This window comes from Coregonus lavaretus (genome assembly GCF_964263955.1).
Source record: "Coregonus lavaretus genome assembly, chromosome: 28".
Classification (NCBI taxonomy): Eukaryota; Metazoa; Chordata; class Actinopteri; order Salmoniformes; family Salmonidae; genus Coregonus; species Coregonus lavaretus.
The window spans coordinates 10112261-10125341 of NC_140015.1; the positions used below are offsets into that span (position 1 = coordinate 10112261).

The 13081-nt window shown below is 41.4% G+C and overlaps 1 protein-coding gene across 1 annotated transcript; it reads right to left on the bottom strand.

Moving 5' to 3' along the window:
• Positions 1-1269: 1269 nt before the first annotated feature.
• Positions 1270-11153, bottom strand: LOC311104226 (NEDD8-conjugating enzyme Ubc12). Its single transcript, XM_084145967.1, has 6 exons — positions 10861-11153; positions 8976-9070; positions 8627-8665; positions 4215-4318; positions 4030-4093; positions 1270-2235 (listed from the first exon to the last, which is right to left on the bottom strand). Exons 1-6 carry the CDS (start codon positions 10973-10975, stop codon positions 2095-2097), a joined length of 558 nt encoding a protein of 185 aa, XP_084002093.1. The 5' UTR covers positions 10976-11153; the 3' UTR covers positions 1270-2094.
• Between the last annotated feature and the right edge of the window lie 1928 nt (positions 11154-13081).

Consider the following 13081-nt stretch of genomic DNA (forward strand, 5'->3'; position numbering starts at 1 on the left):
CTTGCATTGTTCAAGATTGTTTCACACTAACTCAGGGTTTCCCAAACTCGGTCCTCGGGACCCCAAGGAGCGCAAGATTTGGTTTTTGCCCTAGCGCTACACACCTGATTCAACTAATCATCAAGCTTTGATCATTTAAATCAGCTGTGTAGTGTTTGGGCAAAAACCAAATCTTGCGCTCCTTGGGGTCCCGAGGACCGAGTTTGGGAAATGCTGCACAAATTACTTTTGTTCTAGACCTGGAAATGAAGTCTGTCCTGTTTGCAGCATTGTGTAATGGGTACATGTTTTACAGTTGTCAGAATTATGGTTGATGATGACCATAGACCTTTGCTGAATCACCATCCATACACAATTACAGTGGAAGGCCGTGAAAGATGCCAATATCTTTTGTGGCTATTTACAGCGAGGAGTTGCTTATTTATTTTGTGGCAATATTGCTTGTTCTTATTGTCTGCGGTCTGTCCTAATATGTATGTTTTAAATATTTTAACAATAAAAATGTATTGGGGGGGAAAAAGGAGTGCCTCAGTTATTGATATAAATGCCTCATGTTTTACACTTAGTCATTGGAACCGTTCTGTTATTGCTACATCACTACAGCTGCAATAGGTGCTGTTGGTTTCAGCCACAAGAGGGTACTGGAGTACAAGAGCAGCCCATTTCTCATCCCTGCTCTTGGATAGCCATTCTTTGCAGGCGTAAACTCAAACCCAGCATTTCATGAGACGTATCATGCACCAAACTCCCAACATTGACAAATGCGAAAAGCACAAGCATACTGCGTCACTATAGCTCAATTATAAAGGAAAGCATTATGTAAACCAGCATTCTATTGCATCAGTACATGGCAAGGAAATCTAATTCAACAGTAGGGGTTACCAATGTATCTTTGTTCAGCTGATCTCATTGATTCTTCAAAGGATCCTGTCACTGTTGAATCCTAGCCACTAAAGTGAGCACGCATGGTTAACTTGAAAGGGTTAATTCATTTCAATAAGCTAAATCACCACTGGCAGCCCTGAGATGATTACATAACCAAATCATTAACAGGGCCTTAACTGGTTAAATGGGCCTGTGAGTGAACAGTATCACTGTTTTATGGGAATAACCCATTATGGCCTCAACATTTCTGAACAACAACCATTCTCTATTAATCATGTTTCAAGCCCTTAACCCAGGTTAGAGTTTGGATACAAAATAAAACCTTTAATTCAATAACGCCCCATTGACATGTCGTTTGTATTGACATTACAATAATTATAATCATTCAAGTTCATATTTTATTTAACATAATTCATATTGCAGTCATTGTGAACAGCTGGGATTTCAATATACACAATAGAATTGTAACATTGTAAGCCCCCACCCCCCTCCCTACCCAGAAAACCATAACAAAACAAAAAAGATATCCCAATCCCACAACAGCCCTGCCTGCATTACTGATCCTGTCAATCTATGTCTGCGTCCGTCCGGTAGTCCTGTCTGTCAGTCCTCTTGCCAGTGTGTGTCTATTGTCTGTATTATACATCTGGGTTGGCATGTGTACCTGTCTGAAACACGTGTGTGCATGTGATAGCATATGCCTTGCGTGTCAGTAGGCATGTTGTTGAGGCGTGTGTGTGTATATAATACGTTTTGCCACCAAGCATGGGTGCGATCCGTCAGGTTCAGAGCTCTCGTAATCGAGAGGCGCTCGCATAGCGTTCAAAACATACAACGCGATCCTTTTGTAAAAGGGAGTAAGAGGTGTCTAAGTGCGTATCTCGTCTGTGTGTTTTTGTCCTTGTCCGCGAGCGGGAGGATCAGTTGGCATGTCTATCTCCGCAAAATAACAACTGTGGGCATCAGCAAAGTGGAATATACCGATTCTCTGAGCGACATTCACTGACCATCTAAACCTGTCATCTTTACCTTCGGATCCCCTCCCTTCCCCCGAGTGAACCCCCCCCCCCCCCCATACTTCCCCCTCCCGGCCCCATCGACCCCCTCCCTCCCCGACCGCTCAAGTCTGTGTGTCAGTCAGTGTCTCAGCGTGTGTAAACGGTAATGCGTCTTGGGGGGGAAAAAAAGAAAAGCAACATGGGCGAGGAGCTATTTGAGACATCGCTCAAAATACGTGGCGCCCACATAGCCCCCCCGCAGCGACCGCTGGACATTCTGCTCAAAGAGCCGTCGGTTCGTCTGCAGGACCTCCGCCGCCTCTTTGTTCAAGGGGTCCTCTGGATTTGGCTCCTGAGTAGGAGGAGGAGAAGGGCGTGGTTATTTGCCAGGTGTTCCTACCTGCTCCAACCAGTTGATCAATCTTTCAGAATCTGAATGTCATAGCCACAGTGCCTTCCGAAAGTATTCAGACCCCTTGACTTTTTCCACATTTACGTTACAGCCTTCCCCCCCCCCCCCCCCTCATCAATCTACACACAATACCCCATAATGACAAAGCAAAAACAGTTTAGAAATGTTTGCTAATTAAAAAATAAAAAAAATGAAATATCACATTTACGTAAGTATTCAGACCCTTTACTCAGTACTTTGTTGAAGCACCTTTGGCAGCGATTACCTCGAGTCTTCTTGGGTATGATACTACAAGCTTGGCACACCTGTATTTGGGGAGTTTCTCCCATTCTTCTCTGCAGATCCCCTCAAGCTCTGTCAGGTTGGATGGGGAGCGTTGCTGCACAGCTATTTTCAGGTCTCTCCAGAGATGTTCGATCGGGTTCAAGTCCGGGCTCTGGCTGGGCCACTCAAGGACATTCAGAGACTTGTCCCGAAGCCACTCCTGCGTAGTCTTGGTTGTGTGCTTAGGGTCGTTGTCCTGTTGGAAGGTGAACCTTCGCCCCAGTTTGAGGTCCTGAGCGCTCTGGAGCAGGTTTTCATCAAGGATCTCTGTACTTTGCGCCATTCATCTTTCCCTCAATCCTGACTAGTCTCCCAGTCCCTGCCACTGAAAAACATCCCCACAGCATGATACTGCCACCACCATGCTTCACCATAGGGATGGTGCCAGGTTTCCTCCAGACGTGACGCTTAGCATTCAGGCCAAAGAGTTCAATCTTGGTTTCATCTGACCAGAGAATCTTGTTTCTCATGCTCTGAGAGGCCTTTAGGTGCCTTTTGGCAAACTCCAAGCGGGCTGTCATGTGCGTTTTCACTGAGGAGTGGCTTCAGTCTGTAACTTAGTTAAATAAAGGTGAAATAAAATACAAATAAAGTCTGGCCACTTCCATAAAGGCCTGATTGGTAAAGTGCTACAGAGATGGCTGTCCTTCTGGAAGATTCTCCCATCTCCACAGAGGAATTCTGGAGCTCTGTTAGTGACCATCGGGTTCTTGGTCACCTCCCTGACCAAGGCCCTTCTCCCCCAATTGCTCAGTTTGGCCGGGTGGCCAGCTCTAGGAAGTGTCTTGGTGGTTCCAAACGTCTTCAATTTAAGAATGATGGAGGGCACTGTGTTCTTGGGAACCTTCAATGCTGCAGAACGTTTTTGGTACCCTTCCCCAGATCTGTGCCTCGACAACAATCCTGTCTCGGAGCTTTACGGACAATTCCTTCGACCTGATGGCTTGGTTTTTGCTCTGACATGCACAGGTGTGTGCCTTTCCAAATCATGTCCAATCAACTGAATTTAATAAAGGCGGACTCCAATCAAGTTGTAGAAACATCTCTAGGATGATCAATGGAAACAGGATGCACCTGAGCTCAATTTTGAGTCTCATAGCAAAGTGTCTGAATACCTATGTAAAGAAGTTATTTATGTTTGTATTTTTAATAAATGTGCTACAATTTCTAAAAACCTGTTTTCGCTTTGTCATTATGGGGTATTGTGTGTAGATTGATGAGGAAAAAAGTATTTAATCAATTTTAGAATAAGGCTGTAACGTAACAAAATGTGGAAAAAGTCAAGGGATCTGAATACTTTCCGAATGCACTGTACATCCTGCTACATTCCTGATTCTAAGCATGGTGAACAAGGAAGAGTAATCAAACTTGGCTAGGCAAAATTGGAAATAGAATATTCCCTGTACTCACTAGAAATAGATACTGTAGTCCATATATGATCGAGTTAACTGTCAACACAGGCTTCCAGTCCTCTCTGTAAGAGAAAAAGAGATGTTAAAAGACACGGCTCAGTATAATAGTAAAAATGTAGAATTCTGTAGTCATTCTGAATTATCAAACGAGACAACGAAGTGGCCACAGTGCAGATTGTGTACCTCAAGATATTTAGGCAGACATTGCCCTCCAGGTCAATGTTTGGGTGGTACACCATTGTCTCACACTTCACCTTCGGGGGGTCATGAGGGTAGCCCTGTCCTACCTGTAAAACAGAGCAGTCACAAGAAGTCAAAGATATTCTCTGACCTTTATCCATTCACTTTCTTTCAACTAAAAACTGAGTTATTAACAACATGCTTACCATCAAGATTCTTAAAGAAATTATCGGGAACATTGGCGACTACTAAGTATTTTGTAAACCTCCCGCTTTGGGCTGAATGTGTCAATGTGTAGTTCATACATGCATAATCTATTATCTGAATTACTGTCTTACCTCAATTAGCCACGAAATCCCTAGTTTGAAAGCGACAGTTTTTATGGAAGCTGTATTGTACCATTTTCCCTATATTTTCCCCTACGTGAGCCAGCCCCTAGCAATTTGAGTTCTAGCCAATGAGCTTCAGCCCTTGCCATTTGAGAGCTAACAAGATGCACACAGTCGAGCCAGAGACAGAGCAATGACGTGGTGCACATATCTTCACTTACACTGAGTGTACAAAACATTAAGGACACCTGCTTTTTCCATGACATAGACAGCCCAGGTGAATCCAGGTAAAAGCTATGATCCATTATTGATGTCACTTGTTAAAGCCACTTCAAATCAGTGTAGATGAAGGAGAGGAGACAGGTTAAAGGGGTTTTAAGCCTTGAAACAACTGAGACATGGATTGTGTTTGTGTGCCATTCACAGGTTGAATGGGAAAGACAAAAGACACAGTGCCGTCAGAAAGTATTCATACCCTGACTTATTGCACATTTTGTTGTGATACAGCCTGAATTCAGAATAGATGAAATAATTTTTTTCCTCATCCATCTACCCCATAATGACAAAGTGAAAACATGTTTTTAGAACTTTTAGCAAATGTATTGAAAATGAAATACAGAAATATCTCATTTACATAAGTATTCACACCTCTGAGTCAGTACATGTTAGAATCACCTTTGGAAGCGATTACAGCTGTGAGTCTTTCGGGGTAAGTCTAAGAGCTTTGCACACCTGAATTGTACAATATTTGGCCATTATTATTTTCTAAATTCTTCTAGCGCTGTCAAAATTGGTTGTTGATCATTGCTAGACAACCATTTTCAAGTCTTGCCAAAGATTTTCAAACAGATTTATGTCAAAACTGTAATTTGACCACTCAGGAACATTCACAGTCTTCTTGGTAAAGCAACTCCAGTGTAGATTTGGCCTTGTGTTTTAGGTTACTGTCCTGCTGTAAGGTGAATTCATCTCCTAGTGTCTGGTGGAAAGCAGACTGAACCAGATTTTCTTCTAGGATTTTGCCTGTGCTTAGCTCCATTCCGTTTATTTTTTATCCTGAAAAACTCCCCAGTCCTTAACGATTACAAGCATACCCAAAACATGATGCAGCCACCACTATGCTTGAAAATATGAAGAGTGGTACTCAGTAATGTGTTGTATTGAATGTGCCCCAAACATAACACTTTTCAGGACAAAAAGTGAATTACTTTAGTGCCTTGTTGCAAACAGGATGCATGTTTTGGAATATTTTTTTATTATGTACAGACTTCCTTCTTTACACTGTCAATTACGTTAGTATTGTGGAGTAACTACAATGTTGATCCATCCTCAATTTTCTAATCACAGCCATTAAACTCAGTAACTGTTTTAAAGTCACCATTGGCCTCATCGTGAAATCCCTGAGCGGTTTCCTTCCTCTCCGGCAACTGAGTTAGCAAGGACACCTGCATCTGTGTAGTGAGTGGGTGTATTGATACACCCTCCAAAGTGTAATTAATAACTTCACCATGCTCAAAGGGATATTCAATGTCAGCTTCTTCTTTTTTTTACCATTTACCAATAGGTGCCCTTCTTTGCAAGGCATTGGAAAACCTTCTTGGTCTGAGGTTGAATCTATGTTTGAAATACACTGCTCGACTGAGGGACCTTACAGATAATTGTATGTATGTGTGGGGTACAGAGATGAGGTAGTCATTCAAAAAGCATGTTAAACACTATTATTGCAAACAGTCAGTCCATGCAACTTATGTGACTGGTTAAGCTATTTTTTACTCCTGAACTTATTTAGGCTTGCCATAAGAAAGGGGTTGAATACTTGACTCAAGCCATTTCAGCTTTTAACTTTGACTTACAGGGTATTGTGGGTAGGCCAGTGACAAAAAAATATTAATTTAATCTATTTGAAATTCTGTAACACAACTAATTGAGGAAAAAGTCAAGGGATGTGAATAGTTGTGGTCCTCTGTAGCTCAGCTGGTAGAGCACGGCGCTTGTAACGCCAAGGTAGTGGGTTCGATCCCCGGGACCACCCATACACAAAAACAAAAAAATTATGTATGCACGCATGACTGTAAGTCGCTTTGGATAAAAGTGTCTGCTAAATGGCATATTATTATTATATTATTATTAGTTTCTGAAGGCACTGTAAAGTGCCTTTGAATGGGGTATAGTAGTAGGTGCCAAGCGCACCGGTTTGTGTCAAGAACTGCAACGCTGCTGGGTTTTTCACGCTCAACAGTTTCCTGTGTGTATCAAGAATGGTCCATCACCCAAAGAACATCCAGCCAACGTCACACAATTGTGGGAAGCATTGGAGTAAACATCGGCCAGCATCCTTGAGAAACGCATTCAATACCTTGTAGAGTCCATGCCCCGACAAATTGAGGCTGTTCTGAGGGCAACTCAATATTAGGAAGGTGCTCTTAATGTTTTGTATCAGCGTATGTGATTTAGTACACCATTTTCAGGGGCCACTTTTGGCTCGTGAGCGCTACTTTCAGAACTACTGTCTAAAAAGTATACACAAGTACCGGAGAATCTCTTTAAGGCATTTAGAATCAGAAAAACCAAAAAGAGAACAACTTTAATCTAAAAACATGCAACAGGACAACTTTTGTTAAAGGTCCAGTGCAGCCATTTTTTATCTCAATATCAAATCATTTCTGGGTAACAAATAAGAATCTTACTGTGATTGTTTTCAGTTAAAACGGTAAACAAGAACCCAAAACAGCTTCTTAGCAAAGAGCAGTTTCTCAAGCAAGAATTTTGCTAGGACTGTCTGGGAGTGGTCCGAGTGGAGAGGGGAAAACGAAAAAATAACTGTTATTGGAATTAAGGTTTGGAACTCTCGTTCTCATTAGTCTATCAACCAATGTCCACCTAGTGATGTCACCAGGCAGGTCAAAACTCCATCCCACTAAAACAGGCCGAAATTTCAGGTGGTCTTTTCAAAACAGCTTACACTCAAAGGGCATTATAATAATTTTCACAGTATTATTCCATCCTCAGTGTGGAAATATACACTCAGTCATCAATTTATTAGGTACACCACCCCATTCACGAAAATGGTTAGCTCCTACAGACAGTGAGTCATGTGGCCGTGGCTTGCTATATAAAGCAGGCAGACAGGCATCGAGGCATTCTGTTACTGTTTGATTGAACGTTAGAATGGGCAAAATGAGTGACCTAAGCGACTTTGATCGTAGGTGCCAGGAGCGTCTCAGAAACGTCTGGCCTCCTGGGCTTTTCACCCACGACAGTGTCTAGGGTTTACCGAGAATGGTGCGACAAACAAAAAACATCCTGTGGGTGAAAACCGCTCGGCAGTCCTGTGGGTGAAAACCGCTCGTTGATGAGAGGTCAAAGGAGAATGGCAAGAATCGTGCAAGCTAACATGCGGGCCACAAACGGCGCAGTACAACAGTGGTGTGCAGAACGGCATCTCAGAACGCACAACTCGTCGGACCTTGTCACGGATGGGCTACTGCAGCAGACGACCACACCGGGTTCCACTCCTATCAGCTATAAACAACAAGAAGCGCCTCCAGTGGGCACGAGATCACCAACACTGGACAATTGAGGAGCGGAAAAACATCACTTGGTCTGACAAATCCTGGTTCCTGTTGCGTCATACTGATGGTAGAGACAGGATTTGGCATAAGCTGCATGAGTCCAAGGCCTCATCCTGCCTGGTGTCAATGGTGTAATGGTATGGGAACTGTTTTTCTGGCACACATTAGGTCCCTTGATACCAACTGAGCAACGCTTGAACAACACACCCCGAAGAATTCAGGCTATTCTGGAGGCAAAGGGGGGTTTGACCCAGTAGTAGGTGGGTGTACCTAAAACTGACCACTGAGTGTATATAAAACACAGGAAAATCACGTTTCTGAATGCACTGGGCCTTTAACCAGTCGATACTGACATTAAAAACGTCTGATACCAAATTGTGACCCTAAAAGTACCACAAAACAACAGCTATCAAGCAGGTGTAATGCCATTAACAACAGTTTAGTGTGAAAGTAAAGCAAGGGTGTAGTAACTCATGTCGTCCCGATGTCTGTCCACCCACATTAAGCCCCTTACCTTAAAGCTGAAGACAAACTTTCCCCCTTTGTAAAAGCCCTAAAAAGAGAGAAAATAACCTGAGAATGTGTTTACATATGGGTTTCTATGAATGCTGTTCATAGCCTGTTTGGTGGGTTGGCATGAGATAATGTCAATGTACAACGCTAAATAATACATTGTGTACAAAGTATTTATCCTTGGATATTAGTTGATAAGCCACCACGTTAGCATTACAAACCATTCATTAGTTGCAACTGTACAAGTTTGAGTACAATAGTTAAAGGTTTAATAAACACATATGACATATGGAGGATTCTCTCTGACAAGTAGCTAGTAGCTACAGCTTGTTTCAGGAAAGAGTGAAGACCTCGTCTGGTGAGATGATGAGTTTGAAGTTGAGCAGATCATCTTGGTCGGGGAAGACGATCTCGCACGTCTTTGGGAGGTTCAGCTCATTGATGTCTGCGAGAGAGTAAGGAGAAAATGAATATGTCTCAATGAATAACATACTTTTTGCATCAATTTCTTTTCAGTGGCATGCATGAAACCTGCCTGGCATAAATATGAAAACTAAAGTGTTATTTTTCCCCGCTTTTTAAAAAACTTACAAAAAGTGGCGTGTAAATGGTATTGAAGAAGGCACCTGAGCAACGCAGTCCAATGAACACAGTCCAATGATTCCTTCTGAAGTGCTGGTATTTTCCCTCTCACTCTGAGGTCTTCCAAACTGTAATCGTCATCCTGTAGTATTTCCTATATTCTGCTTTGAATAACACACCTGATCTTTTTCTACAGAGTTTAATATGCGAACAGAGTCAGTTCACTTAAAAATGAGGAAAACCCATTCCTGACTATGTTGTGGTCCTCTAGCCTAATAACTAAACAACATTATTTAAGTATTTTGGTCACAGTATATAGGTCCCGTTGGTTTTAGGTGGCCTTCATCCACTATGAAATCGAGATTAGCTTAGTCTTTCAAAATCATGGGCTTGAGTCTATACAGCAGCTTGAATTAAAGGCCAACTGGATATATTATATGAGGTTCATGGTGTTAGAAGGATCATGCACCAAAAAACTGAGCCATTGGAACAAAACCACCACACTCATCACAGTGGTGGTTTGAATTCCATTATCCAAGTATCTGGGAAAACATTTGTTTACGTGGTTGTGTGGGGCTTTTCAAAACATGGTGCATGTCTTTTCACATATATCCAACCACAGCATTTCCTCATTCTGGATAGCTGGAAATGTCAAGTTCACTTTTGAATCAATATTATTAGCTAAAGACCTGGCTTAACAATTCTGTAACTACTTTATAAGGCTGAGGTTATAAAACAATATTCATATTTCCTGCCATCCAACTCCCAGTCAGTCTTTAACTGTTCCAAGTGTCATGTGTTCTGTCATGAAAGGTATGAAAAGTTTCAATGTCTCACATGTATCTTTGTATTGATAACATTAACTAGCCTATATACATGTTGTAGACAGTTACTTTGTGACAAACAGTGTACTCCAACACACTCGCCAGAAACTGTGTTTGCAACCTAGGTAAGTAAGTGAGGCAAACATTCTGGCTAGTGATTGTTACTTCAAGTCAGTACAGCTAACTAGAATTGTATAAGTTGCTGACAATGAAAAGCAAGGTTACTTTTACGTTACTCAATAACATCAATAGTGATATCCTCAATAGTGTAAGACACATTTGTGATATTTGGTTGAATAATTAAAAATAATAATAACCCACGTTTTTGAGCTAGTTAGCATCAGACAGAAGTAGCAAGCTAACTAACTTCATCTGCTTAATGGGTGTAGGTACTGGTAGCTTGTGTTTTCTCTTTTGCACGAACTGCTTAGTGGCACATCTAAATTGAAACATTGATAACTTAGCTAGCTACTGAACAAATTACCAAATATACAGTAAGTTAGCTAAGTCACTAGTTAACTAGCATTGCACATTAACTAACGTACAAGGGTGCTAACTAACAAGAAGTGCTGTAAATATGAGTTGACTCCCTGGCTTCACCATCTTCTGGCTGCGACGTTTGAGTTTTGTTTTCATAATAGCTAGCTAATGTGAGCCAGATGGCTAGCTAGCTAGTTAGCCAACTAGCTAGCTCAGCCTCCTATGGCAATACACACCCGTTTTTGTTGTGTCTTTGTTTATTAACAATGTGGACAGACAAGTTAATTAAACAAATATGTTCATGGTTTAAAAATAAACCATCTGATTTTAAAGAAGCCAGTTAGCCTACCTTTCTGTATTCGAAGCTGGGCCGCGCTTGCTTTTTTACCCCCGGCTCCTGTTCTGTTTCCTCCAGCAGATTCCTCGTCTTTCTTCTGCTGCTTCAGAGAAAAGAGCTTAATCATCTTCAATTAGTTTATTGAAGATCTATATTTTAGTTCCTTCAATTAGATACAGCTCTTTGTCTTAAATTTAGGGAGATAGTTATGACTCAGTACAGCACCGTAATGTTGTTGGAGCCGGTGCGTCTCAGCTACAATATCGGAAGACAAGCTAATAGCCTAGCTAGCTCGATAGCACTGCTGCGTGAGACAGTAACGTAGCGATATTGAAAGAATGGGGGAGTTCTGAAAGAACAGTGGAGGTACACAAACTGGACCAGTTTGTTTCTGTTGATATGAAATCATTGGATATTGCCTAGTTGGGCTACTCATATTCATAAGCTTTATTTAACTTATACTCATATTGGAGGGTAAACTAATTAGGGTTAGAGACTGCACATGTTCATATTTTCTGGGTAAGCAACAGCCAGAAACTATTTGATTCAGATTTGCAATGTTAAACCAGTGTTGAACATAGCTTACACAAAATAATCACGTAGGATACACATATGTATTTGCAGCACCGCACTGGACAGTATTATGTCTCCCAGACAAGAACAATATGCTTGGAAAATGAGTTTAAACATATTTGTCACATTTAATTATTACTATCTCAGTATAGAGTACCACAGTATGAGTCATAATACCCATAAAACCTAGCGGTGAAACAAGGAAATGGTTCCAATAACTTCTCCACAATTCATTTTTCCCATAGGGGATTTTAGAAATACTTAAAACAAGGTCTGTGTTTCGTGTAGGCTTACCCTGGAAAGACGTTTTGATAACTGTAATTCACTCTAGGACAAGGAGACTTATCAATATATTAGCCTGTATTTACCTGCCAAAAATGAAATGCTAATTAGCTGCTAACTACAAATGCCATGATGATCCGGACGAGACTGACAAATCAAGGCAAAGGTAAGAATCTCTGGATTAACTATCTAATGTTAGCAACATTTAGTAATGAATAAATTGGCTACATTTCTTTAAATTGACAATTCTGTGAACTGTCTTGTGCTAGTTTTAAATTGACACAATACCTGTTAGCAAAGGTGTCAGCTAGAGATGACGTGCAGGAGCATGCAGGGATTTGTAGTCTTGCATGGTGTCTACTTTTATGCTAATTTGTGTTTTTGAATCTGAGTAAATAGAGCTGAATATATTGACAAGTCACCTTGTCCGAGAGAAATGTATATGCTTATCAAAACGTCACGCCAGGGTAAGCCTACACAAAACACAGCCCTTAGTAAGTGTTTCTAAAATTCCCTGTGTGAAAAATAAATTGTGGAAAAACTATTGAAACCATTTCCCTGTTTGACCACTAGGTTTTATGGGTATTATGACATCTCCACTGTGTGAGTGAGTGAGTGTGAGTGAGTGTGAGTGAGTGTGAGTGAGAGAGAGAGAGAGATAATTGCCACATCAAAAGTCTTACTTCAGACTTGAGATGGCATTTTCAAGTTTAGATACCTCATTCAGAAACACATATCTAATGTTGTCCCAGAAACATCATACCTAATCTATTCTCCAGGCTCAATTGCTACCGCATATAGACAGGTTGACAGAGAGCCGGGTGCTGGACGACATTATCCCATACCTATATGTTGTCCCAAAGACATCATACCTATTTGTCCAAGGAACATCAACCCGGTATTGGGTAACCCAGGGTTTCCCAAACTCTGACCTGGGGCCCCCTCTGGGTGCACGTTTTGGTTTTTACCATAGCACTACACAGCTGATTCAAATAATCAAAGCTTGATGATGAGTTGGTTATTTGAATCGGCTGTGTAGTGCTAAGGCAGGACCGAGTTTGGGAAACCCTGGGGTAATCTACATTTACGTCATTTAGCAGACGCTCTTATCCAGAGCGACTTACAAATTGGTGCATTCACCTCATAGCCAGTGGGATAACCCCTTTACAACCATTTTTTTTTTTTACCCTTCTGTCTCTTCACACCTTTTTTTGAATGTACAGTTTCATCAGACTTTTTGTTTGTGGATATTTTAGACACAGAAAGAAATTGCCCACTGCTCTCCACAATTCTCCATCCATCACAGAATACATACAGATGTTTACTGACTATATGAATGTCGAACCAGGCTTCCTTTGCAGCCTTTTAGTGGGACAAT

Excerpts from the sequence above, each read along its gene's own strand:
- LOC311104226 (XM_084145967.1), bottom strand. The coding sequence starts at position 10,975 with ATGATTAAGCTCTTTTCTCTGAAGCAGCAGAAGAAAGACGAGGAATCT. Across the intron at positions 4,319-8,626 it reads AGTTTGTCTTCAGCTTTAAG|GTAGGACAGGGCTACCCTCA; the intron begins GTAAGGGGCTTA and ends TCTGTTTTACAG. Across the intron at positions 2,236-4,029 it reads GACTACAGTATCTATTTCTA|GAGCCAAATCCAGAGGACCC; the intron begins GTGAGTACAGGG and ends CCTCCTACTCAG.